The sequence below is a fragment of the Peromyscus maniculatus genome, chromosome 14, assembly GCF_049852395.1.
Source record: "Peromyscus maniculatus bairdii isolate BWxNUB_F1_BW_parent chromosome 14, HU_Pman_BW_mat_3.1, whole genome shotgun sequence".
Taxonomy (NCBI): domain Eukaryota; kingdom Metazoa; phylum Chordata; class Mammalia; order Rodentia; family Cricetidae; genus Peromyscus; species Peromyscus maniculatus.
In genome coordinates, this window is record NC_134865.1 from 84,017,578 (window position 1) to 84,045,523 (window position 27,946).

General features: G+C 42.7%; 1 protein-coding gene across 5 annotated transcripts in view; it reads right to left on the bottom strand.

Annotated features, from left to right (window-relative positions):
- The window catches only part of Ppp1r13b (protein phosphatase 1 regulatory subunit 13B), a 91,340-nt gene that overhangs the window by 21,665 nt on the left and 41,729 nt on the right, over positions 1 to 27,946 (bottom strand). For all 5 annotated transcript variants that reach the window (XM_076551466.1, XM_076551467.1, XM_076551470.1 and 2 more), the window contains exons 3-6: positions 22,451 to 22,570; positions 17,340 to 17,416; positions 2,995 to 3,096; positions 658 to 832 (exon numbers count right to left, since the gene is read on the bottom strand). In XM_076551466.1, coding sequence (XP_076407581.1) covers positions 658 to 832; positions 2,995 to 3,096; positions 17,340 to 17,416; positions 22,451 to 22,570 — 474 coding nt within the window. The remainder of the gene's footprint in view (positions 1 to 657; positions 833 to 2,994; positions 3,097 to 17,339; positions 17,417 to 22,450; positions 22,571 to 27,946) is intronic.

The window sequence follows — 27,946 nt, forward strand, 5'->3', positions numbered from 1 at the left end:
GGCCAGAGCTATTCTGAAACAAACTGAATGTCATAAATATGCAAAAATAACCATAGACTTATCAAAAAAATTTTGAGTTCAAGGAGACAGAAATGTGAACTTCCTGATGAACTAATACACATTATACACATTCTTCAAATTATTATACCATGCCCTATAAAAATTCACAATTAAATTTATATTTAAAAAACTCAGGAAATTAATTTCAAACAATACCATACTAGAACACAACCTTATTCAGACTTCATTAGTTTTTTTTTTTTTTAAAGATTTATTTATTTATTATGTATACAATATGTTCTGCTTCTGCTTGCATATATCCCTTCAGGCCAAAGGAGGGCACCAGATCTCATTATTGATGGTTGTGAGCTACCATGTGGTTGCTGGGAATTGAACTCAGGACCTCTGGAAGAACAGCCAGTGCTCTTAACCTCTGATCCATCTCTCCAGCCCTCATTAGTTTTTTTTGCAGAGAATTTATACAATTTGAAAAAAAAAATCAATTAACCCAATGAACTTCATCCTCTTTACTGAAGGTGAAAGTAAAATGTTAGAACCTGCAAAATGCCACGTGGGTTTGTGATTGGAACTGCCAGGCAACTGGCCTGTCTGACTAGACTTAGCCTGGGCATGTGGGCATGGGCTGCAGGCACATACACAGATTGCCGTTCATCATTTTGCTGTAGTCAACTTGTCCTCTCATGGCACGAATCTTCTTCAGCTTGTTCTCCTGGGCTTCGACTCGTTCTTTCAATTTCTGAAGCTTTTCGTTTTCAGAAATAGACTGCTGCTGGCGGCGCTCCTGTTGCTTTAAAAAGTGTAAACGCTGTTCCTAACAAAGAATGAAAAATCTAAACTTGGCAAATAGAAACTTGATTACCTTTATATATTACAATATGAGTTTGAGGATTCTTAAGGCAGACCTGACTACATGCACTGATCTGCACATTCAGCTCATGGGGATGCCTCTGCTGAAAGGTCACAGCAAGGACTCTGTGTGTCCTTTTCCAGGAAAATGTGTCAAGTCCCACCAGCTTTGCTTCCTGCTGTCTGCGCAGAGCTCCTGATGCTACAAAGTACTCCAAGGATCCCTCACTCAATTTCCTAGACAGCAGTTTCTACATGGGAAGAAGGATGGGGATCACTAGATGAACCTCCAATCTGTAACTCATACTAGGCCATTAAGGGACTCTGCTTTCTTCACAATTAGTGTCTTTAAATGGTGAAACATTTCCCAATAGGACAATCCTAAAATAAAATGCACAAAACACTCTTCAACTGTTTTTTTTTTTCCTACTCATGTGAAAACATACTTTAATGGTAAGTCAACAGCAAGTATTTGTGGTCCCATCTATGTGCATAAAGTGTTCCAAAATGAGAAGAGGCTTATGCATGAATCCATAGGCGTTACATATTACTCTAAGGCACAGAAATTCATGCTCAAATATTTCAGATTGAACATTAACTTGTGATTTACATTGTGGAAAGTATCTACAAAGTTTTCTTCATTACATTTTAGAGAGAGTGAGTCTGTGTGTGTGCGCGCGCGCGCGCGCGCGCGCGCACGTGAGCGCACATGTTGTATGTAAGAGCCCACAGACCAAAAGAGGGTGTCAGATCCCCTGGGCTAGAGTCACAGGAAGTTGTGAGCAGCCTGACGTGGGTACTGGGGACTGAACTCAGGTCCTCCGGAAGAGCAGCAGTACTCTCAACTGCTGAGTCATCTCTCCAGCTCTCTAAAACTGGCTTTTTTGTTGTTGTTGTTGTTGTTGTTGTTTATTTGTTTTTTTTAATTCTTGAGGTACAATAATCTTTGAGACAACTTTTTTTTAAAATGTGTGAGTATAAGTGGGTGGATGGGTACATGTGAAGGTCAGAGGGTAACCCATTGGAATTGGTTCTTTTCTTCCACCATGTGAGTTCCATGGAATGGAACTCAGGTTGTCAGGATGAGCCATCTTGTTGGCCTAATGAGACATCTTTTCAAGACAAGTCCAACAAATTCTCTCTTACATATAAGCAGTCAGAACAGTGAACTACACACAGTAAATGGAAAATACAAGATTGGTCACTTGGTGACTGAGTAACTCTCTCTATAGAGAGGACAATCAGGCCAGCCAGATGGGTAAAGGCCTTTGTCACCAAGCCTGAACCTGAGCTCATCTCCTGGGACCCACATGGTGGAAGAAGAGAACCAACTCCAAGAACTTGTCCTCTTCCTCACACTGTGCCATGGCACAAGTGCCACCCACACATATATCCTTAAACACACACAAGCAAAAGAAAAACCACAAGAGAGAGAATAAGCCACGCTAGAGTATTCAGAAGCTCCCTTAAAGTAGATTCAGAACACTTTGAGACATCTCATATCATGAATAACCCCCATAAGGGATGGGTAGTGGCTTTGATCTTTTCTAGTTGATTATCAAGCCTAAGTAAACCATGATTTAGAAAAATTCCCAAACCTACTTTATGGGGATTTATCTACGAAAGGAGAACTTGGGGTGTATAAGGAGTCTTAACCATGCCCCACACTGTCGTAACCCTAACACACTCAATGTGGAGGAGCATTTGGGAAGCCTGTTTGCTAATTGGCCATCATTCTTCCAGGGCCCCACCTGAGCTTTCATCAGACTGCCAGCCAGTCTTCTCAGGACAGAAAACCAGCTACATGGCAGAGATCTCATCTAGGGAACCTGGAAGTAACAAAGGGGAATATCTTTTCTTTCCACATCTGTCTGCCATTTGGTTAGGCCCAGTCATATTCCAATAGAGTACTGTGTTGGCATGTGTACCGAGGACCAGAGGTTCTTGTTCTGATGCAACTCCGACATCATCAAGATCCAGGCACCTGTGCCATTACAGGATGCAACACACAAACACTGCTCAGCACTTTCCTGGCACAGTCCCATCTCACCACCCACGAAGGTAGCCTCAATCTGAAAGGCCAGCTGAAAAACAAACATTCTGAACGATGTTTCTTTTTGAATGTACCTTGGCAACCAACATTTGCTGCTGATTTTCAATTTGCTGCTGTTGCCTGGCCGCCATATCTTGAAGTTCTGAGAGGGTAAGTTCAACACGTGGATTCCCAACCTATAGAGAACAAAAAGTACTCATTGGTGTGTACTTCTCTCTGCATATTACCTTTCTCTAGTGTCAGAATTCACACGAAGCTCAATTTTTGAGAGGTTCCCTAGGAGTTAGAAGAATAAAACTTAGTTTTTTCTTCACAAGAACTTCTATCTGGTGACCACTTTTATTAAAGGTACATAATAACAGGTATACTTTTTTCTAAACATCGTTTTTCTAATACATAAATCTCAGATAGTATATTTAATAATGAACTCAACATTATGTAACCATTTGCAGATGTGCATAACTGAAATTCTTCTGTTTTCAATAGGGATTTAACAGGCATATTTGACCAAATGGGGCTGCCAAATGTTTAAAGACAAACAACCAAAAAAGTTAATCTGCAGGTGACAAGCAAGAAAAAAATATCTCACTGTCACTTGCTCTAGAGGAGAAATGCAAATAGAATCTAAAATGTAAATGTCCATTAAAAACCCTCTGTGTGGCCCACCTATTACCCAACAGAGAATGGTTCATACAGCTTGAACATAAAAAGAAAGAACCAGACCATGACTCCAGGCCATGGACCCTTTCCACACAAGCCTCAGAACAACCATCCAGCAGGTGCCAGGGCACTCACTCCATCTCCCGCTGAGAAAGCAAGCAGAAGCAGACAGCCTGTGCTCTTATCCACACAGAACTCACTAAGCCCTCATGTGCATGAGGCACTGTCAGATGTGCTCCATGCTTCAAGTCTGTAGGCTGGGTATGGGAGGACTTTGGGAGAGGAGCCATAGGAAAGATGAGGAACAAGCTAACGGAGGCAGCTACAATAGCTTCTGAGTTCTAATGGACTTGTCTTCCTCTGAACCCTTCAGTTCTAACCAGAAAGGCTGTGCTGTAATGGAACCCCTCAGATCCCCACTACCTACTTCCTACTTCTACATTTACACATACACTTAAGATCCCTTTAAGTCCTGGCACCCTTTAACCTTGTACAATTATTTTTCTAACTTTTGAATTTAATTGTATGTATGTGGGTGTTTTGCCTGTATGTATGTCTGTGCATCCAGGCATACCTGGTACCCACAGAGGTAAGAAGAGTTACAGACAGTTGTGAGCCACCATATATATGGGTGTGGAATCAAATCTGGGTCCTTGGAAGAGCAAGCTCTTACCTGCCATGCCATCTCTCCAGCTGCAAACCATGCTCTACCAGCTCTGCCTCTTCCTCAACTCTTAGAATTATCTGAGCATACTCCAAACTCCAGGAAAACAGATGAACCAGGATTTGTTCAACATTCTTATTTAAACATTATGCTTTTACCTAAAGATCCTGAAGGAGCAACGTGGAGCTGGCCTCTTTTAAAAGTTAGATATTTTGCATTATTAATTAATTAGTACACATACCATGGTGGCAGTCAGAGGATGATTTAAAGAGGCAGTTCTTCCATCATGTAGATTTCAGCCACTGAACTCAGGTCCTTAGGTTTGGCAGTAAGCACCTTTGCCCTCTAAGCCACATAAGCAGGGTCACCAACTGCTTTCTGCCAGAAGCTGAATCCTGCTCTGTGGAGGGAGTTCATGCCTGGTATTTTAAGACTGGTCAAAAGCCTATGAGTAGAGGTCATAGGCCCTAGGGGGTAAGCTAATACTACTGTCTTGCTAAATGAACATACTGCCCAAAGATCAGTGCTGCTATCAGTTTCAGAGTGGTTACTGTGGAGACTTGTAACTGGCCTAAATGCTGAGAGTAAGTGACAGTTGAATGTTTGGCCATAAATGGGATATCTGCATCACCCCTTTCAAGGCTCCGGGAACATCTGGGAAGAAGAGGGAGGACTGAAGACTGGAAGGGCAGGAGGACAGGGAGAGGTTGTGTGGAACACTGACTTGGGGCACAACTGCTGTGCTCTTGGCCTCCAGCAGCTGTGATTACTTGTACAGGAACTGCATACAATTGGGCCTGCCAGCATCCTGTCATGGATGGGAAGGTTCACCAGACTACACGCCTTCCTCAAGAGTTACTTACTGACAGTTAATGGTGGCTGAGGCAGTAGCCACTGGTAAACTGCTCATGCTCCTGAAATAACTCATTAGTGCTCATGTGACCAAATCTTATTACACTCACTGGGTCACCAAAACAAACATAAAAGTAAAAGGGAGATTGGCTGGAAAAGGCAGTGAGTCAGTGGAATGGGGTAGGACAAGAATGGGCAAGGCCAGATTTGACATGGTGGCTTTAACTTCAACACTTGGGAGGTACCAGTGCGCGCGCATGTGTGTGTGTGCGTGTGCGTGTGCGTGTGTGTACGTACACGTGTGTGCGTGCGTGCGCACGCACACACACATTCGTGCAGATGGATCTCTGTGAGTTTGAGGCCGGTTAGGACTACACTGTGAGATCTTTTCTCAAACAAAATGGAAAAAAAAAAAAAAAGCGTTGCTGTGTCAAGCATGGTGGTGCACATGCTTGGGAAGCCAAGACAGAGATCAAGACAGGTTAAGTCTAGTTTGGGTTATTAAAATCCTGTTTCTGGCCAGGTGGTGGTGGTGCATGACTTTAATCTCTGCACTCAGGAGGCAAGGCAGGCGGATCAGTTTGAGGCCAGCCTGCTCTACATAGTTAGTTCCAGGACAGCCAGGGATACACAGAGAAACCCTGCTCAAAAAACAAGAAGAAAAAAATCCTATTTCTGAACTTGGTATGGAGGCTCACACCTTTAAATCCAACAGCACAGGCAAATGGATCTCTGTGAGCTGCTGCATAAGAGTTCTACGCCAGCTAAGACTAAATAATGAGACCTTATTTAAAAAAACAAAAACAAAACAACAAGACAGAAGCCAGATAGTGGTGGCACGGCCTTTAGTCCCAGCACTTGGGAGACAGAGGCAGGCGGCTCTCTGTGAGTTGGACCAACCTGGTCTACAGAGCGAGTCCCAGGACAGCCAGGACTACAAAGAGAAACTGTCTTGAAAAACCAAAAGCCAAAATAAAACAAAAAAAGCAGACAGAGACAGAGGTGGGAGTGTGAGTAGGGAGAGAGTTAGATCAAGATCCTGTTTCTGGGGCTGGGGAATAGCTCAGTGGGCAGAATGCTTGTTTTGCATGCACAGAGCCATGGATTTGATGCCTAGCACCACAGAGAGAGAGAGAGTGGGTGGGAAGAACACCTTGTCTAAAAAAGTCTTCTGGCTTGAGTGTCTACCATGTGTTTGAGCTGCTTTAGGGAGGTATTAATGTACCAGAAGTAGACCAGTAGCACACTTTTTGCTGACCCTGGTGATCTCAGTTCCTCTCCAGTCTCCACACACTCCCACTGTCGGGTGAAATGTCCCCCGGTTCCCCTCTAGTGGTTTGAATCTTGTAGTGACTGGAATGAGCAATGGCCCTATAGGCAGGCTCCTGCGTTTGAACACTTGGTTCTCAGGCTGTGGTGCTGCTTGGGAATGTTATGGAGACTTTAGGAGGCGGAACCTTGCTGGAAGAAGCACAACACTAGCTTTGAGAGTTTACAGCTTGGACCCACTTCCTGCTTTTCTCCTGTTCCTGTGTGTAGATGAAATGTGATCAGCCAGCTTCTGCTCCTGCCACCATGCCTTCCTCACCTGTTGTCATGTCTTCCCCATAATGATAAACTCTATTCAAAAGGAATTTTTCGCCAGGCAGTGGTGGCACATGCCTTTAATCCCAGCAATTGGGAGGCGGAGGCCAGCCTGGTCTACAGAGCGAGATCCAGGAAAGGTGCAAAGCTACACAGAGAAATCCTGTCTGGAACCCCACCCCCCACCCCCAAAAGGAATTTTTCTCCTCTTAAGTTGCTTTTTGCCAGGGCATTCTTCCACAGCAACAGAAAAGTAACTAATACAGGCCCCCAAAGCATTACCTCACTACACTCACAAGTCCATTAAAAAGAAAGAAAGGTGATATTCTGGTATTATAATTTGAGGTAGGAAGAATTAATTAGTTTATTCAACCCAGTTGTTCCTCTGTTGTGTGATATTTTGTTTGTGTTCTGACAAATAAAACTTTCTTGGAGTCAGAGGGCGGAGCTAGCTACTAGTTGACCATAGCGATTTGGAGGTCTGTACAGAGAGGAACAGGAAGTGATAAGGCAGAGCAGAGACAGGATTTCAACCCTTTTGGAGTAGAGGAACAGAAAAGGAAGGAAGCAACTGTAGCTACTCTCCTGCTTCTCTGATCTTTCAGGTTTTTACCCTAATATCTGACTCCTGAATTTTATTGGTAAGATTAATTAGATTCATGCTTCATTCCTTCAAACTGGGACAATCCAGAGTCGCCTTTGGCAGAGGGTGGTCTTCAGTGCTTCTGCTCTACTGTACACATGTTCTACCTCTTGTTTCGACATGCTCTTGTGTTGGCATCTGCAATCCTAAAGATGCTTTCTTGTCCTTGAAGTCCACATTGAGAGCCATCTACCTCAAGATGAAATCACCGGGGTAGGGAAGAATGTCACTCCAAAGCTACTATAAAGAATGAGTTCCCTGTATCCACTAGCTACCCTCCTCTGAAGCACTGCCCTCCTCTCTGGCAAGTATAGCAGCTTACACTGCATGGCATTTGGTGAGCCAACTGTATGTACACTCTGTTCCCTACAGAAACATGTTTTCCGCTATATTTTATATGTATGAAAACTGTACTGAGGGGCCAGGCGTTAAGGCAAATTCCCTGATAGGCAGACACACAGGGAGAGGGGCCAAGTCTAAATAATAAAGATAGTGAACTTCCTGCAGGCCCTGCCTGTGGACTGGTCCTACAAGTTCGAGACCAGAGCAGGACATCTTTACCCTAAAGCTGTGGACCTATCAGCCTCCCTGTCTTGGTTCAATCTGACCAAACCTAAGTTGAGGAAGGAAGACCTCCTCCAGAGACGCTTAAAACCCCCCAGGCCTCAAGGAGAGACTGGGCTTCAGCTTCCCAAGTTCCCCTCTGCTTTTCTATGTGCGCCTTGCTGTGTGTGTATGTGTAAGGCTAACAAAAAGCCTTTCTTTAGCAGCAACTGCTGTCTGCTGTCTGGGAACTGTTGCTGTCCCTGCCACTTCCTGTTGCATTTGTGATTTCCCTGCCTTTTAATTTTTAATTGGCAGAGAAGAGAAACCCAACAAGACCCCCCAGACTAACAGAACCTGTCTCACAAGGAGACGTAACCTGAGCTTTCAGCACAGTGACCCTCGCTGCCCCTCCCCTTGGTGCGCCTGCACTGCAGTTTACTCTGCCACTGCTAAGTCTGCTCTTCCTCACATCTGCTGGCTTGCTCTGGCCGTCTATTTTTTTTTTTTTTTTCCGAGACAGGGTTTCTCTGTGTAGCTTTGCGCCTTTCCTGGAACTCACTTGGTAACCCAGGCTGGCCTCGAAGTCACAGAGATCCGCCTGCCTCTGCCTCCCGAGTGCTGGGATTAAAGGCGTGTGCCACCACCGCCCGGCAGAGGGTCTCTGGCCGTCTTTGGTGATGCCTTCGATGCAGTTAACTGAACCACAGCTTAGTTTGGTTCCTTGCTCTATGTTTGCTGTATTTTTTACACAACTATGATTTGTTTATATTTTTGTCTCTAAAAACAACCTGTGAAATCTGAACAGAAGTTTAGAAATTACCTTCACCAAACATCTTTAGTGTCTGCAAAGCTAAAACAAACAACATAGGATTGGCTTAAAAAGAATAAATCAAAAGACCTCCTCCCTCCTTCAATAAATGACATTCGGCATTTAAATATATATATATATATATATATATATTTGAATGAATACTGCGAATGTAATCTATGAATACCACAAATGTGATTAATATCATGAGTGTAATTAATGAATATCATGAGTGTAATTTAAAAAATAAAAATTAAAAAAAAAAGAATAAATCAAGACATTCTAACCTTGACTGGCAATCCCAAGAGCCTCTGAGTAATTCTTTAAACTGCACATATTACACATTTTCCTATGTGGATAGTTCACAATTAAAAAGAAATAAAAGAGAGCTGAAGAGATGGCTCACAAGTTGGAAGCACTTGTTCTTGCAGAAGACTTGGATTCAGTTCCCAACACCCACATGGTAACTCACAACCGTCTGTAACTCTGGTTCCAAAGGATCTGATGCCTTCTTCTGGCATCCACGGGCACCAGGTACACGAGGTGCACAGACATGCATTTATGCAAAGCATGTGTACACATAAAATAAATAAACCAATAAATAAAGAGAGAGGGAGGGAGGGAGAGAGGGAGTCTAGAGAGAGTGCCAAGCATGGTGACATACACCTTTAATACCAGCAGGCAGATCTATGAGTCTCAAGCCAGCAGCCAGGGATACATAGGGAATTCGAGGACAGCCAGATATGCATAGAGAGACTCTGCCTGAAACCCCAGTACATGTTCATTCTAATGAGAGCCATAAGCAAAGTACCAGGGTGAGTAACTACTTCCAAGAGCATGGCGGTATGACAGGACACCCTGAGCTATACTCATGGTAACCATCTAAATGCAATATAAACATTTATTTTAAATTTTATTAATTTATTTTATGTGTATGGGTTTTTGCCATACTTAAAAGCTTCACTGAGCAAAGCGAGCAATCAACAGAAGGCAGAACCTTGGGCAATGAAGGAACACCAAAGCTACCATCTGCCCTCAGGTTTTGCCCATCTTGGATATGGCTCTCTAGCAGCTGTTGTAGCCATTCACATACAAGACTACACAAAGATTTGCTTCTTTCTCTGGTGTTGTTTATACAGCAGATTGACATTTAAATTCCAAGCTGCCAAACTGCTTTGCAGATCACAGAGTTTACACGTTTACACTCCCACCCAGAAATGCATCAGTGTTCCTACCTCCCCTCCCCTGACAGAAGTTGCTGTATCAATCTTTTAACATCTGATTTTACTTGGTATTCTCCTGAACATTAATGATGCTGAACACAATTCCATGTACTTAACAGAGCATTCATGTATCTCCTTTAGTGAAGCATGTCTAATTTTTAAAAATAGGGTTATTTTCCCCTAACTAAGAAGCTATTTGCAATTGATACCCACTAGTAACAAAGGAAAAATCAGTTTTCTCCAATGGAATCTCACTGAGTATATCAACAATACTCCAGGGCAGGGCATGTCCAGGAGCAGTTGGCAAACACAAAATAAATGCTATGTTTTTTTGTGGACTTTTTGCTTCACTTGACATTTTTGTCTTACTGGTTTTTTGTTTTGTTTTGTTTTATTTTTTGGTGGGTTTTTTTGTTTTGTTTTATTTTGAGAGAGAGAGACAGAGAGACAGAGAGACAGAGACAGAGACAGAACACAAAGCTAGGTGGGTAGGACCTAGAAAAAGTTGGGGAAGGAGGAAAACATGCTCAAAATATTGTATGAAAAAATTTAAAAAAAAAGAAAACATGGGTTGTTTTCTCATTCAGTTTTCAGAGTTCTTTATATATTCTGTATGTAAATTATTCATCAAGCATATGATTCTCAAGTATTTCCTCCCAGACTTTGTCTGATTTTTTTCTTACTAAATATTAAGACAACTTATATGTATTAAGCAATCAACACATATTACTGAAGCCAAATTCATTGGCTGAAAGATTTCTCTCATTAAAGGATGCAGAACGCCACACACACAGCAAAGGAGAACAAAACAAAACAGGTATCCTATCGAGATCCAAAAGAAAATAGGAAGATAAAATACACAGAGAGAACTTTCTAGAATTATAGATGCTAACCCTCAGAATCAGTGAGTTTGACAAAGTCAAAATTAATTTACACAGCCTGACTCATAAATGGAGGATTATTTATTCCTAGTTTCATTAAATCTCAAATGCCACCAAATGAAAGGAGACTTCTGACCTATAGCACACAACCCGAGGTAGGTCTAAGAGGAGAGAGAGCTACTGTGCAGACACAGCCCGGGGCCACGGGGCACAGGCCAGAAGGGGCCCTGGGTGAGCATCCCAGGCACGCTGCAGAGCTGTCACAGGGACCTGTGCATGAACTGCTGCCAAGGGGACAAAGTAACAGGCTTCTCCACAAAGCAGACTAAGCAAAAGCTGTTTCGGTAGCAGGTAAATCCTGGCCTGCCGCTGCCCGCCACGTTTCTGCTACAGTAGCTACAGTCTAGATTTTTTTTCTAGACATTGTTTATATGATAAGCAAAGCTGAGTCTGTGGTACCACATGAAAAATGGAGAGTGAGTAACCACATTAGTAATTACTTCCAAAAGTCAATGTCAGGGCAATTCATCAGGTAAAAGGATAGTGTGTTTTTATCAAATGATGCTGGGAAAACTTGAGGTAGGTGTGTGTGTGTGTGTGTGTGTGTGTGTGTGTGTGTGTGTGTGTGTGTGTGTGTCTGTGTACAAAAGAATGAATTTTGATTTCTATTTTATACCACACACAAAAAAATTAACTCAAAATAGATCATCAACCTAAATATGGGCTAAACCTGTAACATTTAGGAGAAATGAGGTAGAATCTACTGGCCTTGACAGCATGCTAGACATATATCAATAAAGCAGGAGCTGGTGTTCTCAGCAAGGTTGGCTGAGTAAAAAGGACAAAGAGCTTCCAGTACTATACCAAAGAACACACTTTTTGATGGACTGTGTCCTTTCAAAATTGTAAATCATCCCTGTGAGCACTTCTGTCGAATCAAAGAACCTGGGGTCTTTGGAACCTCACAGAGAACACACAATAGAGAGTAAACCAAGTTTCTTTACAGTAGTCAAGCTACCACCTTCATCAGCCTGTCTTGTTGACCTGCAGCTTGTAGAGAGCAGAACCTCCCCAGCCCTTGCTTGAGCAGCTGCTAATGGGCATGACTCACACCAGTTCAGCACCTGTCGTCATATTCCAACCTACATGTCCTTTCTCCCTCACAGCTGCTGCTTGATCTGCTCTTCTTGTCTCAGCTCACAAGGTAGAGCATTTACTATGCAATTGTTCTATCCAGGACAGACACAGAAATTATAGGGAAAATATTTTTAACATCTTGTTAATTTAAAAATGTATGTGAAAGTGCTTTGGAGACAATAAAGTGCTTTACAAGGCAATGCATTAGAGGACTAAAAGGCAGGTGTGTATGCTATAAAGTATACTAAAACATCTTTGATGTGATGCTGTTAACAGTTGGTCCTCTAGACTGGAACTCAGGCTTCCCTCTAATTACAAGCTCTTATAAAAGGTACAAACACACTTAAAAAAAAGGTTTATTTTATATGTCTGAGTGTTTTGTCTGCCTGTATGTCTGTGCACCACATGAATGCAGTTTCCTCAGAGGTTAGAAGAGCCTGTCAGAACCCCTGGAATTGGAGTTACAGGTAGTTGTTAGCCTCCATGTGAGTGTTGGGAATTGAACCTGGATCTTCTTGAAGAACAGCCAGTGCTCTTCACTACTGAATCATCACTCCAGCCCCATAAACACACTTTAAATTTAGTTTCAGGTCTAAAATTTTGTTGCTATTAACATTAACAATTTTATCAAGGAAGAAAAAAGATCACAGGCCTATCAAAACTAGCCTTCCTTTATTATACGTAGGAATATTGTTCTGAGCACTTCCATCTATCATTCATCTGCCTCACCCTTAAAATACCATCTACTCAATACATTTGTGTCACCATGCCTGAAGCTCAGGTCATGGTAAATCTTAGAACTCAAAAAGATTTTCAGGGCTGTTGAGATGTCTCAAAAGGTAAGAACACTTGCCACCAAACCTGACAACCTGAATTCAATCCCTCTGAGACCCACATGGTGGAAGCAGAGAAACTGAGTCCCCAAGTTGTCCTCTGACCTCCACATGTTCATTGCAGCATATATATGGACACATGGACACACACACACACACATACACACACACACACACACACACACACACACACACACACGTAAAAAAAGCAATCAAGGACTCTCAAAACTGTGTTGTTAATTCTGAATTCTTTTTTTTTTTGTTTTTTTTTTTTTTTTTTTGGTTTTTCGAGACAGGGTTTCTCTGTGTAGCTTTGCGCCTTTCCTGGGACTCACTTGGTAGTCCAGGCTGGCCTCGAACTCACAGAGATCCACCTGGCTCTGCCTCCCGAGTGCTGGGATTAAAGGCGTGCGCCACCACCGCCCGGCTAATTCTGAATTCTTACTGTGGTGTATGGCTGTTCCCTGGAGGCAATATTGCCTGGTACAGGAACACTCACATAAGGACTGTTTTAGATCCCACTAAATTTATACAATCACAAATTCCACCAAGAATTATTTATTTACTTAGAGACAGAGTCTCACTATGTAGCCCAAGGTAGCTTAGAACTTCACTATATAGCTGAGGATGACCTTGAACTCACAGCAATCCTCCTGCTTCTACTTCCCAGGTAGTTGAAATATAGACATGTACTGCCACATCTATCTGTGTCAGGAAATCTTAGAGTAAGAGATGCCATGTATGCAACAGGCCTGTAAGATCAGTACTCAGGAGGTAGAGTCAGGAGGATCAGGAAGTCAAGGTCATCCTTGGCTACACAGAAAGTCTGATGTAAGCCTGATGTGAGGCCTTGTCACAAACGAGGAATGAGGATGAATGAGAGAGAGACAAAGACAGAGACAGACTGATTTCCTGAAACAGTTAAGAGCTTTCTGCACAACTCCAGATTTAGAGTGGACAAGTATGTCAGATAAAGGATGTAGGAAATGCTCTTTAGAGCAAGGAAGAGGAATGCCCTATGGTGGTATTTTATTTGTACTGAAATGTGATTTTATTTGTATGTCAATAAATAAAGTTGCTTGGGGGTCAGAGCTAATAGCAAGCCATAGCAGAGCTGGGCGTTCGTGGTGCGCGCCTTTAATCCCAGCACTTGGTAGAAGAGCTAGGTAGATCTCTGTGTGGTCAAGGATACAGCCAGCATTGGAGACACACGCCTTTAATCTCAATACCATAGAAGACCTGGAGGGCTGTACATACCTGGAGGCAGTGACGAGGCAGTCATGTGTTTGGGTTTACAACCAATGAGAAGGCAGAACAGAAAAACTATATAAAGACAAACACACAGGAAGTAGGTCTCTTTTGGAGAGGTCTCTTGGCTGAAGAGGCTAGCTGCAGCAGGCGGTAAGGCTCTTAGCTCTGATCTCTTGGCTTTCTTCTTTGCATTGGTTCTGTGTTTCTTATTTAATAAGACAGTTGGTTACATCTACAATGCCCAACCTTAACATCAGCATTTCTGGGTGGCACGAGGACTATGACATTGAAACCAGAAAAAAATGTGGGGCTGGGGAGATGGCTTGGTGGGTAAAGCACTTGCCACCAAAGTGTGAGGACCAGAGTTTGAATCCTCAGAACCCACCTAAAAGTTGGCCTATGTAGAGCTAGCTGTAATACCATGGTTCCTACAGAGAGATGGAGGCAAAGACTGCAGAGTCTTGGGACTGGCAGGCCTGCTAGTCTGGTGGAACATCAGTGAACAAAAAGGAAGGTGGATGGAAAGGACCAACACCTAAGGCTGTCTTCTCACCTGTAGACACAGACAAACACTTATACATACATGTGCATACATTATATATGTACACACACCTAAATGCTTTTCAGTAAGATCAACTAGAAATTATTATCCATATGTTTCTGTGGTGGCTGATTTATTTGAATGCTTGTTCCTTGGTGAATGTTTTGGGATAGATTAGGAGGTGTGGTCTTATTGGAGGAGGTGTGGTCTTATTAGTGAAGGTGTGTCACTGGGGGTGGGCTTTGAGGGTTCAAAAGCCATTGCCAGGCCCAGTCTCGATCTCTCCGCCTCCAATTTGTGGATCAGGGTGCAAGCTCTTAGCTGATGCTCCAGTGCCATGCCTGTCTGCCTGCTGCCATGCTCCCTACCATGATGGCAATGGATTCAACCTCTGAAATTGTAAGCAAGACTTCAATTAAATACTTTCTAAGTTGCTTTCATTATGGTGTCTCTTCACATCAACAGAAAAGTAACTCAGACATGCTCCATGGTGACTATTTATAAAACCTAAAAAAACTTACTATTAACTAGGTTATACTGTCTCCCTTCTTCCCTCCCTCCCTCCCTCCCTCCCTCCCTCCCTCCCTCCCTCCCTCCCTCCCTCCCTCCCTCCCTCCCCTCTGTAGGGTCTCTATATGCAGATCATACTGGCCTCAAACTCACAGAGATCCACCTGTTTCTGCCTCTCAAGAGCTGGAGTTAAAAGTGTGTGTCACCATCTATCCCAGATGGCCTTGAACTCACAGTATAGTCAAGGATGACCTTGAACTAATGACCCTCCTGTCTTCACCTTCCCAGTGCTGAAGTTACAGGTATATGCCACTATTCTTGGTTCATGAGGCACTGGACATGGAACCCAGAACCTCATTCATGCTGAGAAAACTCTCTAACAACTGAATTACCGCCCTGAACACTCTGTAGACAAAGTCTAAAAATGGTAATTAGAGCCAGGTGGCAGTGGTGGCGCACGCCTTTAATCCTAGCACTCAGGAGGCAGAGCCAGGTGGATCTCTGTGAGTTTGAGGCCAGCCTGGGCTACAGAGTAAGTTCCAGGAAAGGCACAAAGCTACACAGAGAAACCCTGTCTCAAAAAACCAAAAAAAAAAAAAAAAAGAATGGTAATTAGAACTAGATAAAAGTATATAAATATTGTCAAACTTGACAAAATAAGTTATATGCTGCTTAAAATGTAGAAAGAGGGAAGACAGAAGAAGGGATAGGAGGTTAGTATCCTTCTTTCACTAAGATAGAGGGCATGTGATTCAAAGAAGCAGAGATTTGGGGCTGGAGAGATGGCTCATCAATTAAGAACACTTGTTCTTTCAGAGGACCTGGGTTTGGATCCCAACACCCACATGGCAGCTGTCAACTGTCTAAAAACCTTAGTTTTAGGGGATCCAAAGCCCTCTTCTAGCCTCCATGGGCACTGGTCACGTACATGGTATACATACATGCCTACATGCAGGCAAATCACTTACATACATTATAAAGTCTTCAGAAGAGGAAGAGGAGGTGGCAATGGCAATTCAGATTAGGTCTTCCTTATCCAAACGTCCAAAATCCAACATTTTTGAGTTCTAACCTTACTTTTGGATTAGGGATAGTTAACCAATGACGTTTCCAATCTGAAAAACTATGAAATCTGAAACACTTTGAACGAGTGATCCTCAAGCTGTACATTCAGAGGTAAACAACAAAAGCAGCACATCATCAATAAGCTAGGAAGTTGAGAGGCAAATGGAGCCAGTGTGCAAGTCTTGTGGCTAGTATACAGCCTCTCCCTCCAGACCCCACATCCTTTTTTTGTTTTGTTTTGTTTTTTGGTTTTGGTTTTTTTTGGTTTTGTTTTTTTGAGGCAGGGTTTCTCTGTGTAGTTTTGGTGCCTGTCCTGGATCTCGCTCTGTAGCCCAGGCTGGCCTCGACTCACAGAGATCCACCTGGCTCTGCCTCCCGAGTGCTGGGATTAAAGGTGTGCGCCAACACCGCCTGGCCAGACCCCACATTCTTACCAGCATCTAACTAGGCCAAACACTTGCCCAAGGTTAAATGTCTAGTTAGCTGAAGGATGAGAAAGAACTAAACTAATCCTCTAGTCTTATAATTATTTGGAAAAGTCATTACTAAAATTTCCAAACAAAAGACCAGGTTGAAAATTTCCCTGTTTACTTGTCCTTTCCAGCATGCCAGCATTCCTGAAAAGGGGCCTTCCATGTCTCCTTGGCCATGTAACCTACTGTCCAAAGCTACACAGAGTGCTGAAGGAACTTCTCTCATTGTCAGTGCTCACACATGCTCACCCTCCACCCACTTTGTTCTTCAATCCTGACACAATGATCACAGCATCAACACTGAAGAAATGAAACCAGCCTGTCTGGTCAGTTCTTGGTTTCAGTGCTGGCAGGCAGACTCCTGTGCTTACTGACCTGTCAGTCCAGCCTACTTGAAAAGTGACAGGCCAGGTAGATCCCATCTCACAAGACAAGGTGGACCCGTCTTGAGAGACAATACTGCAATTGTCCTCTGGCCTCTACAGCAGTGGTTCTCACCCTTCCTAATGCTGCGGCCCTCTGATACAGTTCCTCATGTTGTGATGACCCCCAACCATAAGATTATTTTCATTGCTGCTTCATAACTGTAAATTTTGCTACTGTTATGAATCATAATGTAAGTGTCTATATGAGACCCACAGGTTGAGAACCACTGCTCTGCACCTGGATGTGACCAGTTACTCAAGCATAGCACACAAAAAAAAATCAATCAATCAATCAATCAATCAATTTAGCTCCCATGACTTACCCCATTTTCAGTGCGTTTTTCTCCAGGAACATTTATTACATTTCTCTGGGTTCTCTGCTCTTGGGTCTGACGGCCACCTAAAGAGATGAGATCAAGCTTACTGTGATGGCTCATCCACACTGTTAACTGGAGTTAGAAACACCATGAAAACACCCATGTGTGCCTATGAAGGGGGTTTCCAGAAAGGTTTAACTAAGGTGGGAAGACCCACCCTGAAGGTATGTACTACTGGGCCATGGGCTTGGGTTCTAGACTGACTAAAAAGAGCGGGAGAGTTCACGCTCTGCTTCCCGCCAGAACAGCCTTCCTACCATGCCTTTCCCACTATGATGGATAGTATGACTACTTAAACTGTGAACCAAAAGAGACTTTGTCAATTATTTTTTCCTACACTTTCTTCTACTTAAATTTGAGTTTCATACGTGAGTACTGAACTTATATTTCCAGTTTTTAAAAAGAACTTACTATCATCATCATTATTGGTTTTTTACATAAGGTCTTGCTGTATGGCCATGGCTGTCCTGGAACTTGCTGTGTAGACTCACAGAGACCCTCCTGCAGGTGCCCCCACACCCACTCTTCATTTTTAATTGCATGTCTGTGTGTCTGTATGTGGGTTTATGCACATAAGGGCAGTACCCATCCAAGCCCTAAGAGGGCACTGGATGCCCTGGAACTGGAGTTACACACACACACACACACACACACACACACACACACACACACACAGCTGTGAGCTGGGTGCTGGGAACTGAACTCGGGTCCTCCGTAAAAGCAGTATGTGCTCTTAACAACTAAAATGTCTCTCCAGCCCCCAAAAGATTTTTCTTTGCCTTTAAAAAATGTTTTCTTATTTGCGTGTGTGTGTGTATGTGTGTGTGTGTGTGTGTGTGTGTGTGTGTGTGTGTGTGTGTGTGTGTGTGAAGAGGGTATTTGATCCCCTGGAGCTGGAGTTTCTAGTGGTTGTGGGCCGCCTGATCTTTGTGCTGGGGACTGAACTCAGGTCCTCTGGAAGAGAAAGCACTTGTAACTGCTGAGCCTTCTCTTTTGCTCTCAGCTATTTTTTCCCCCACAGAAATGAGAAAAATAACAAATACAATTACCAAGCCTTCAATTTTTCCACTTTTTTGCATATTTATTGAGTATACATGTAAAATACCAGACTCAGACTCAGTACAGTTAAAAATGTTTTGCAATCAGTCTTTTCACGTATTTCTTCTTGTATTTTAATTTACACACACACACACACACACACACTTCAAACATGAAATTTATAGTCGAGCATGAAATCGACTTGCTTTCCAAAGTGTTTTAAATGGGGGCTGGAGAGATGGCTCTATGGTTAAGAGCACTGGCTGCTCTTCTGGAGGCCCAGGGTTCAATTCCCCAGCACCCTCATGTGGCTCACAACCTTCTGTAACTACAAGTCCCAGGGAGTCTGACACTCTTCTGGTTCTGACGGCACCGGGTATGCATGGGGTGCACACACACACATGAAGCACCAGGCACAGAAGTGGTGCACAGACAGACATTCAGGTACGAGGCATGTATGTGGTGCATGGACACACATGCAGGCAAAACATAAAATAAAATAAATTTAAAAACAAATTGTGTTTTAATTGCCAGGTATGGTTGTATACACCTTTAATCTCAACACTCAGAAGCAGAGGTAGGCAGATCTTTATGAGTTTGAAGCCAGCCTGGTCTATATATTGAGTCCCAGGCTGGCCAAGTTTACAAAGTGAGACCCTGTCTCAAAAAACAAGAACAGGAAAGAAAAAAGAAAAACGATTTTACAGCAAGTACGAGCTCAGCTAGCAGGAACAATTCTCTTTAATAGATAATACAAATAAAGAAGGGCAGCCAGGCATGGTGGCACACGCCTTTAATCCAAGCACTTGGGAGGCCAGAGGTTCCAGGACTACAGGGTCCAACAGAGAGAGAGAACCTGTGTCAATACACGCACGCACACACACACGCACGCACGCACGCACGCGCGCGCGCGCGCGCACACACACACACACACACACACACACGTGCGCACACACATGCGCACACACACGAGCGCGCACACACGCACACGCGCACACACGGACAAATAAAGGAGGGTAACTTGCAGCAAAGAATTCCTTCTTTAAAAAATTACCTCCTTTTGAGGTGGTTTTTTTGTTTTTGTTTTTGGAGACAGGGTTTCTCTGTGTAGCTTTGGAGCCTGTGCTGGATCTCGCTCTGAAGACCAGGCTGGCCTTGAACTCAGAGATCCGCCTGCCTCTGCCTCCCAAGTGCTGGGATTAAAGGCATGTGCCGCTGCCGCTGCCGCTGCCACTACCACCACCACCACCCGGCTTTTGAGTTTATTTTTTTATTTTTATTTTTTTATTTTTATTTTTTTTTTTTTTTGGTTTTTTCGAGACAGGGTTTCTCTGTGTAGCTTTGCGCCTTTCCTGGGACTCACTTGGTAGCCTAGGCTGGCCTCGAACTCACAGAAATCCGCCTGGCTCTGCCTCCCGAGTGCTGGGATTAAAGGCGTGCGCCACCACCGCCCGGCTTTGAGTTTATTTTATAATTAATACCAAAAGTCACTTATACTCATTATAATACAATAAAAATCTTTTTACTCTACAGTGTTTATGTATCAGGAAAAAAAATCCCTTATTTTCTGCAAAATTTAGCTTAAAAACAGGTGTGTGTTTGTAAAGATCAAAATTCAAAAGAAACAGAAAGGTTTATGTTGTGGAATATTTTGTAACTGTATAAAGGTGTGTTACATTTGTTTATGCTGCATTTGTTTAACTATGTAAAGATGTGTTATATTTGTTTCACCTTGCCTGGCTAAGGCACCTGATTGGTCTAATAAAAAGCTGAACAGCCAATAGCTAGGCAGTAGGAGGGATATAGGCAGGGACAGTGGATAGAGAGAATGAGTAGAAGGAGGAATTTAGGCAGAGAAAGACGTGAACAAGGGAGAAAGAGAGGGAGATGCATGTGGCCAGCCAGACACATAGGAGCAGTGAAAGTAGGGACATACAGGATGAAAGAAAGGTAAAAAGTCACTGGGTGTGGTGGCGCACACCTTTAATCCCAGCACTAGAGAGGCAGAGGCAGGTGGATCTCTGTGAGTTCAAGGCCAGCCTGGTCTACAAGGTGAGTTAAGGACAGCCAGGGCTGTTTACAGAGAGACCCTGTTTTGAAAAAAAAAAACAGAAAGAAAGAAAGAAAGGAAGGAAGGAAGGAAGGAAGGAAGGAAGGAAGGAAGGAAGGAAGAAAGAAAGGTAAAAAGCCTTGAGGCAAAATGTAGATGAAGAGAAACAGGTTAAATTAAGTTATAAGAGCTAGTGGCAAAAGCATAAGGTAAGGCTGAGCACTGATAATGATAATAAGTCTCCGTGTCATGAACTGGGAGCTGGTCGGTGGCCCAAATGAAAACCTGCTGCAGGTCTTCAATTAACAACACCTTCTTCCTGTCCTGCAGCCATCCCATTCTCTTCTGCCAAGGCTAACATTTCCAGTTTCTCACATGTCCTTCCAAAGCTGCTTCACACACATAAAGCATGTGCATTAATGCAGTCACTCTTGTCTGAGTCACACAAAAGGCAGCACCAGCATGGTATAAACACTGTGTGGCATCAGGCTTCCTCTACTGGACACACTTCCAGGCCAGGGCACAGAATTTCTTCTGTATTTAAAGCTGCAGAGCCCTCTACCATGTGGATATCCCCCATGGGCATTGATAGTGTTCCTATCAATAGTAGACAAAAGAGTCACACTGTGTGCACCTTATTTTGTATAGGTTCAGTAACAGATCAAATGTAGACCTTCTACAGGAAGACTGCTGGGTTAAAAGGCTTTGTGCTTTCTTTATTTTATTAAGGTTTATTCATTTTATGTGTGTCTTGCCGGCATGGATATATGAATATCTTGTATGTGCTTCGTGCCCAAGGAGGTCAGAAGGTGGCTCAGATTCCCTTGAACTGGAGTTAGAGATAGCTGTAAACTACTATCTGGGTGCTCAGAATCACACTCAGGTCCCCTGCAAGAGCAGCCAGTACTCTTAACTGGTGAGTCATTTCTCTCTGGTCCAGCTTTATACTTTTATTTATTTATTTATTTATTTATTTATTTATTTATTTATTTATTTATTTATTTATTTATTTATTTATTATTTATTTATTTATTTATTTATTTATTTATTGTGAGGCAGGGTCTCTTGCTGTTCTATCAAACACTTTTTTTTATAACTTTTTAAAATATTTTTATTTTATTTCTTTATTTAATTTTTTTGGTTTTTTTCAAGACAGGGTTTCTCTGTGTAGTTTTGGTACCTGTCCTGGATCTCGCTCTGTAGACCAGGCTGGCCTCAAACTCACACAGATTTGTCTGGCTCTGCCTCCCGAGTGCTGGGATTAAAGGTGTGTGCCACCACTGCCCAGCCAAACACTTTTCTATAAATTTCTAAGACTTTGTACTTGGAAATAAAAATATACTCACCCATGTGAGTTATCCATGTTGTCAGCATGCTTACAGGCATCAGTTTTTCTTTTTCTTTCTTTTTTCTTTTTTGTTGTTTCTTTTTGTTTTTAAGACAGGAACTCACTATGTAGCACTGGCTGGCCTGGAGCTCAGAGATCTACCTGTCTCTGCCTTCTGAATGCTGGGATTAAATGTGTCTACCACCATACCTGGCTCTGGTTTTGTTTTAAATAGCACACCTACTGGTCTTGTCATTTATAGTATGATATTATACTGAGAAAGACTTGGTCCACTCTTAAAATCAGAAATTTTTTTCATAGCCTTTTCCTTTATTATTTCAAGGTTTCATTTTAAAATCTAAATGTTTGACCTATGTGATAATTATTAAAATTACTCTCTTCATATATTGCATGTTTACACATTATCATATTTGAATGCATTATCTTACCAGCTTGTTGTCCTGAAAGAAAGCAAGAGCCTGTGCCTACAGGTTGCAACATACTCAAATCTGCAATTGCAGAGGTCAAAGCCACATGGAATACAATTTTGAGTGAAAGAAGAAAATGTGTGAATAAATTTTTCTAAAATTAATTAGTATGATAAAAGTTAACAAGTTAATGAAGAAGAAAACATTTATCTACCTTGTTCACTGCTCTCAGCTGGAGAGTCCTCATGTCGAAGAAAAAATTTCACTTCTTCCCTGCGAGGCCCCCACTTCTGCAGGTGCTCATACATCATGTGGTCATAGGGGATGGGGCGTTCTAGGAGAAAGACTACAGTTTACTCCAGAAGCAGAATAATTAACACCAGTCAAAGTACCTACACACACACACACACACACACACACACACACACACACACACACACACACACACACACACACACACACCAAGAATTCAAGAACAGTACAAGCTCCACATTTTACTTTACTGAACAAAAGTAGAATGAAGGAGAAATGAAAAACAATGAGGCAACATAGAAACACAGTAGTAAATGCCGAAGTAAATTCCCAGTGTCCATTGGGGAACAAGGAAAACATGTCTGTAAAGACAGTTACTTATCACAAAGCAGTATACCCTGCATCCTTCAAAGAAATGAAACAAACTAGCTACATTTTATTTATTAAAACATTACACATGGCAATGGCTGTCCAAAGGTCCATCACAGCACTTCCTGCAGAGACAGGCAGATTATTAATTTGGTAAATGCTGGTCTGTGTAAGTGCGGGCAGTTTAAATTCTATTTCAAATATCTTTTAGAATACTAGATTGATTTGTTTTACTGTAAGTGTTTTCCCGCAGGTGTGTTTGTGCACCACATGTGCATGCTCTCAGAGGCCAGGTGAGGGCATCAGATCCCCTGGAACTGGAGTTACTGGCAGTTGTGATCCACCATGTGGGTGCTGGGAACTGAACTGGGTACTCTTGAAGAGTAGCTAGTGCTCTTAACTGCTAAGCCATCTTTCCAGCTCCTCAAGTATTTTTTTTAAGAAGCAAACCTTATTAACAGAATGTTCTTTTTACCAATTCCTTGACTGATAAAGAACACTAACGTGGCTGTTGCATTTTCCTGTTTATAATGTGTCCACTTCCCTTCTCTGTGGACTATTTCAGGTACTTCTGAGACAACTAAAAAGCAAACGACAATAAAAGCAATGAACTCGTACTTCCTAAAACACAAAGACTGAGTATACATTTTCTGGCTCTTTGGATTTTTACATTTTACCTACCTACCTACCTACTCATTTACTTAGAGACAGGATCTCACCATGTAGCTTTGGCTGGCCTGAAACTCACTATGTAAATCTGCCTGCCCCAAGCTGGGTGGTGGCAGCTGGGCAGTGGTGGCAGCAGTGACACACACCTTTAATCCCAGCACTCAGGAGGCAGAGTCAGGTGGATCTATGAGTTCAAGGCCAGCCTGGTCTACAGATGGAGTTCCAGGACAGTGGAGTCTACACAGCGGAAACCATCTCAAAAAAACAAAAACAAAACAAGAAATCTGCCTGCCTCTGCCTTCTAAGTGCTGAGATTATTATTTCTGCAGTACTGAAGACTGAACCCAGTGCCTCACATATGCTAGGCTACTACTGTGTGCACGCATGTGTATGTAGCCTAGAGGACAACCTTGGGTGTCATTCTCTGGGCACTGGACATATTATTATTATTATTATTATTATTATTATTATTATTATTATTATTACTATTTTGAGCTAGAGCCTCTCCTTAGCCTAGAGTTTACCCAAAAGGCTAGGTTAGTCAGCCAGTGATGCAGGGACCTGTGTCCACTGCAGGGGGCTGTAGGAATGTACAGCAGTGACAACTAGTGTTTAACAGGTCAACCAACCAGGTGCATGCAAAGGCAAAGCCATGGAGTTATTGACTGTAACAACCGGTTGTTTTCTGTCTGTAGCTTTCTCAGGTGCCACTGCTATGCCTAATAAGAACTGTAGTGATATATCGTGTACCCTAATAAACTTGCCTGGGGATCGGAGGACAGAGCCAGCCACTGGATTACACAGAGGCCAGACAGTGGTGGCACACACCCTTAATCCTATCACTTGGGAGGCAGAAATCTGTCTGGATCTCTGTGAGTTCAAGGCCACACTGGAAACAGAGCCAGGTAGTGGTGGCACACACCTTTAATTCCAGTACTGGGAAGCACACACACTTTTAACCCCAGGAAGTGACATGGCTGGGCAGAGAAGGTATATAAGGCATGAGGAAAGAGGAACTAAGGCAGCTCAGCTGAGATTCTTTTGGGCGAGGACTCAGAGGATTTCAGTCAGAGGGTTCATGGAGTTGGTGAGGTTATAGGTAGTGGCTGTTGCTTGCTCTGCTTCTCTGATCTTTTAGCTTTCACCCCAATATTTGGCTCTGGGTTTTCTATTAATAAGACCATCTAAGATTTGGACAACAAAGAACAGCTGTGGGGTTCTTTCCACAGCCCTTTGGTGATGTGTTTTACACTTACTGGGCACATATTAAGCTGTGGATAGTCAGGAAGATGATTTCTGTGTAAGCTGTATAATTCTGATGAACAGAAACAATACCAGAATATTCTTCTTACTGTCACAGGAAAGCAGCAGTATTCTCAGTCTCACAGACAGCTAATTTTAGACTTCAGAACAAATTCAAAACAGACTAAGCTGCCCCTGCAGAAAATACACAAAAACTAATTCCCAGGTGTTGTTTATTGCTAAATCAAGGACAGGCTAGTTACATTGAGATATAATTCCCTGCAGTAGTTCTCTTTCTGCACATACCCTGAACGCTCAAGGTTCAGCCTGCTACTGTTATTGTTAAGTCCCGAATTTCAATGTCGTTCTCTATCTGGGAAAAAGTTATGTTCAAGGCCAAGCGTTTACTCACTGGCTGGTCTTTGTGACCTTACTAGCCTGAGAAAAACTGACTTCATGTGTTATGAGAATGGGTCAGGCCCTGAAAATGTAATGTATAACTGTCCAGAGTTTGGCTGAGACAGAATGAGCACCAGCAGTGTGGACAGAGATGGCTGCACAGAGCTATGTGAGAGCTGCTGCAGAATGTGAGTGAGAGGTGTGTGTGTGTGTGTGTGTGTGTGTGCGCGCGCGCGCGCGCGCCTGTGCGTGTGCACACGCACGAGCTGAGAGATGAAAAAGGAGCATGAGAGAAGTGTGCGGGAGTGAGTGGGTGAAAGAGTGAGTGAATAGTGTAGACGTATGTGTGTGTGAATGAGTGAGTGAGTGAGAGCTGTGTGAAAGAGCTGCTGCTGCCCGGGTGGGGAGTGGGGTCAGGATGGGTGGTGGTGGTGCACGCCTTTAATCCCAGGACTTTGGAGGCAAAGCCAGTGGATCTCTGTGAATTCGAGGCCAGCCTGGTCTACAGAGTGAGATCCAGGACAGGCACCAAAAAAACAGAGAAACCCTGTTTCAAAACAAACAAACAAAAAACCAACCAAACAAAAAAACAACCAACAACAACAAACAAACAAACAAACAAAAAAAAAAAAAAAGGAAAGAGCTGCTGCTCTCTAGAGGAGCTGTGCCTAGGAACTGTGTAAAGTGCTGTATGGTGAGAGAGCTCTGTAAATGTTTAGCTGTGGCTGTGTGGAGATTTGTAACTGTGTGGGGACAAGGAGGATGAAGCTGTATAGAAAAGATATGTAGAAATGTATGTAAAAGACAGATGTGTAAACGTGAAAATAGATGTAACTGTGTACAGAGATGCATGACCATATGTATTTAAAGAAAGATATGTAGCTGTAAGTATAGAATGCAGCCGTGTGGAGACAGAGTCAGAGACCATTTTTAAGATGAAGTAAAAGAGAAAATTACCATCAGAAAGCATGGTCAACACTAGTTGTCACTGCTGCACATTCCCGCAGCCCCTGCAGTCCACCACCTCAGCCCTGGGATCACAAGCAAACTATTACACCAGGCTTTGCCCATTTGTGGTTTGTTTTGTTTTTGTCTGTCTGAAACAGGGTCTCACTGTTTTCCTTCTACTGGGACAAACAGCCTTGGATGGCCCCACTGTGTACACCAGGATGATTTTAGACCTCCATCAATCTTCCCACATCTGCCTTCCTCCCATCTCTGCACCCCTAGGGCTGGGATTGAAGTTCTTGATGTTCAGGTCACTAGTTCTAGGCTGATTGTGTGTACTGACAACAGACTTGTAATTTTGTTGGTATCTTTTTTAAACTAGAGTTTGGTTCCCAGTTGGGTTGCTCACAACTGTTTCTAATTCTAGCTCCAGGTGAGCCAAGGTCCATCTTCTGGCCTCACTGGGTACTGCCTTCATGTGTACAAACCCATGTACAGACACAGAAGTACATATAAGTAAGAATAAAAAAATAGCCGGGCATAGTGGTGCATGACTTTAATCCAGAACTCAGGAGGCAGACAGGTGGATCTCTGAGTTTGAAGCCAGCCTGGTCTTCAGAGTGAGTTCCAGGACAGCCAAGGTTACACAGAGGAAACCTTGCCTTGAAAAATAAAAACAAAAAAAAAATTATTTTTAATGAAAATGTAAGTACCTATAAGTCTTTTCCAATTTTAGTTCACATTTTTTTTATTTTGTTTTCTTTTTCTGAGACAGGATCTCCCATGTTGCCCAGACTAGTCTTGAACTTATAGGCTCAAGAGATGGCCCCATCCCCCATCCCATCCTCTGCCTTGGCCTGAGTAGCGAGGGCTACAAGTGTGTGCCACTGTGCCTAGCTAGTTTTTTTTTTTTTTTATACAATAATGCATTCTTTTTTTTACAAGATTAAAAAAAACAGATTATCTTATGTTCTGTCTAAAAATTTTAAAGCATTTTAAAGTATTGATCTTAGTGGATTTATTTTTATATACGGAATAAAGATCTGGCTTTACTTTTTCCTACTTGAATAATCAATTGTCCCAGGATCACTCTAGTATTATTAGGACAGCAAACCTAGTAATTCAATTCTCATTACAACATGGAGTTTCAAAAAACCACCTTACATTTCTTGACCCTATGCTCTCACATGTATTTTATCAGCAACTTGTTAACATCTCTTTTCAAAAGGTAAGATTTTTGCCTAAAGCCCTATTTACTTATATATACATTTTGGGAAACTTCATACCTTTGTGTACTGAGTTTTCTGTCTGTGATAGTTTGAATAATAGCCCCATAGCTGAACATGGTGGTGTACATCTTTAATCCCAGCACTCGGGAGGCAGAGGCAGGAGGATCTCTGAGTTTGAGGCCAGCCTGATCTACAGAGTGAGTTTCAGGACAGTCAGGGCTACACAGAGAAACCCTGTCTCAAAAAAAAAAAAAAAAAAAAAAAAAAAAAAGCCCCATAGGCTCATACAGGTATGGCCTTGTTGGAGGAGGCGTGTCACTGGGGGTGGGTTTTGGATGTCCAAAAGCCTCTGTTTCTCTCTCTCTCTCTCTCTCTCTCTCTCTCTCTCTGCCTAAAGTTAAAGATGTAGTTTTCAGCTACTGCTCCAGCGCCATGCTTCCTGCCATAATAATAAATGGACTAAGCCTCTGTAAGCAAGCCCCAATTAAATGCTTTCTGTGTAAGAGTTGCCTTGGTCATGGAGTCTCTTCACAGTTATAGAACAGTGACTAAGACACTGCCCATGAACTTGACTATGCATCTCTCTGTTTTCACAAACCCTT